Raw genomic sequence first — 2,029 nt, 5'->3', positions numbered from 1 at the left:
TAAGAAGGCGAGGAAAATCCTCGTCGCTGGAACTCACGCCGACAACTTGGGTTATCAATGCGGAGGTTGGACCATCGAGTGGCAAGGACTCGGCGGGAACAACCTCACAATTGGTAAGTGTCTCTCTCGACCACTGTAGATTTTTTCTCGTGTTCATCGTCAAAAGACGCGGGATAAGATTTAGTCCCGCATCAGATGAATGTATGATTAAATATGCTTGGACTCATGACTCAAATAGATAGAGTGCGTGGGTTCTTTTGAATCAATTTGAGTCCAGATGATACATTGTCCTGCAACTCTTTTTATTTATTCTCCGTCTTTTCACACACAGGAACCACCATCCTCGACGCGGTCAAATCCACCGTCGCCCCGACCACCGAAGTAGTCCACTCTGAGAACCCCGACGCCAACTTCCTCGAGAACAGCGAATTCGACTATGCCATCGTCGCGGTCGGGGAACTCCCCTACGCCGAGACGTTCGGCGACAGCGCGACGCTCACGATGGTCGACCCAGGACCGGGGAACTCCCCTACGCCGAGACGTTCGGCGACAGCGCGACGCTCACGATGGTCGACCCAGGACCGAACGTAATCAAGACCGTGTGCGCAAACATAAAGTGCGTCGTGGTTGTCATCTCCGGCCGCCCCATCGTGATCGAACCGTACGTGGACTCCATCGACGCGCTTGTCGCCGCCTGGCTTCCGGGGACCGAAGGACGGGGGATCGCCGACGCGATATTCGGCGACTATGGATTTTCCGGCAAGCTTGCAAGGACTTGGTTCAGGTCTGTTGATCAGTTGCCAATGAACGCCGGTGATCTGCATTATGATCCTCTTTATCCGTTCGGGTTCGGACTTACAACAGAACCTAAGAAAATGTAGAGCGTTTGAGATTTGAGTTTAAAATTTGATGTTTGAGGGGTTGCACCATGAATAAAACCAGATTTTGTTCTCGGCAAGTTATTTGGTTCGTTTACTGCTTGTATTGTGTTGTGTTGTTTTTATTAAATTTTTTTAATTAGTTGCAGTTCAGTTTGCATTGTTCTAACTTCAACACCATTATGACCACCTCTTTTCTAACTTCAACACCATTATGACCACCTCTTTTCAAATATATACAAGTATTAAAAATATAAAAGTCATCATCTAAAAAGTTTGTGCATAAATGAAACAAATATGATGCTCATCTTTGATGGAAATGTTGCCAAAAATCTAATAAATATACTCAGATTAAGAAATGATTATACGCTGGGGATACAAGTTATATCCTTTCTCAAAATAAATGTTAGATGAAACTGAAATTATAAACGGAATCAAAACGTAACACTACAAAATATGAGGTACATTTTGGCAATAGGCAAATAAAGGTAAGGAGAGTCACAACTGCCAAAGATAACGCAGAGATAAAATATATTAATCAGTCTCAATTTGTCAAACGTTTAAAAAAATTACATAAAATAAAATAAAATAAAATAAACTTTTTGGGTGGCTTAAGAAGTGTTAGATGAAAATTTTGTTAATTCACCCTTTCAAACAATAAGAAATTGCCACTTTATTTGAAAAACAGTGCTGATAATATTTTCCCTGTCTTGCACTGAAGAAGAATTGAAAGATTAAGATCTTACTACTGAATTAAGAATACTTCTTTATTCAGAAATTGTTAGCAAGCTTTTTCACTTTCCATTAATTGCTCATCCTCAAATTAGGTTCTGAAGACTTAACTTACATCCTTAATGCTCAATAACACAAAGTAAAGATTCCATCAAAAACACCATATGGAAAGATGTGATCTATACCATTCACGGATGGTTAGAGGGTTATTGTGAGAATTACAATTCACCCCACTTCTATTAATGGCGATTCCGACAGTATCATTACTGAATAATGCAAGTATCACATGCTAGACGTGCCCTACAACGGGTAGATAAAAACTAACTGGGAAAATTTTGTATAAGAACCATAAACATGAGACCTGAACTGCATTACTTTTTTGCAAATTTAAATTGGACCCAATGTTTAAAAAAATTGAT

General features: G+C 40.5%; 1 protein-coding gene across 1 annotated transcript in view; it reads left to right on the top strand.

The window, feature by feature from the left end:
* The window catches only part of LOC109844507 (beta-glucosidase BoGH3B-like), a 5,006-nt gene extending 4,057 nt beyond the window's left edge, over window positions 1-949 (top strand). Inside the window, exons 9-11 of the mRNA XM_020413564.1 lie at window positions 1-113; window positions 332-476; window positions 515-949. The exon at window positions 1-113 is cut by the window's left edge and continues 56 nt beyond it. Of these exons, the coding sequence (XP_020269153.1) occupies window positions 1-113; window positions 332-476; window positions 515-881 (625 nt within the window). The 3' untranslated portion in view covers window positions 882-949. The remainder of the gene's footprint in view (window positions 114-331; window positions 477-514) is intronic.

This window comes from Asparagus officinalis, chromosome 1, assembly GCF_001876935.1.
Source record: "Asparagus officinalis chromosome 1, Aspof.V1, whole genome shotgun sequence".
In the NCBI taxonomy this organism is placed as follows: Eukaryota; Viridiplantae; Streptophyta; class Magnoliopsida; order Asparagales; family Asparagaceae; genus Asparagus; species Asparagus officinalis.
The sequence above is the reverse complement of the archived record's forward strand: the minus strand, read 5'-3'. Positions and strand labels throughout refer to the sequence as shown.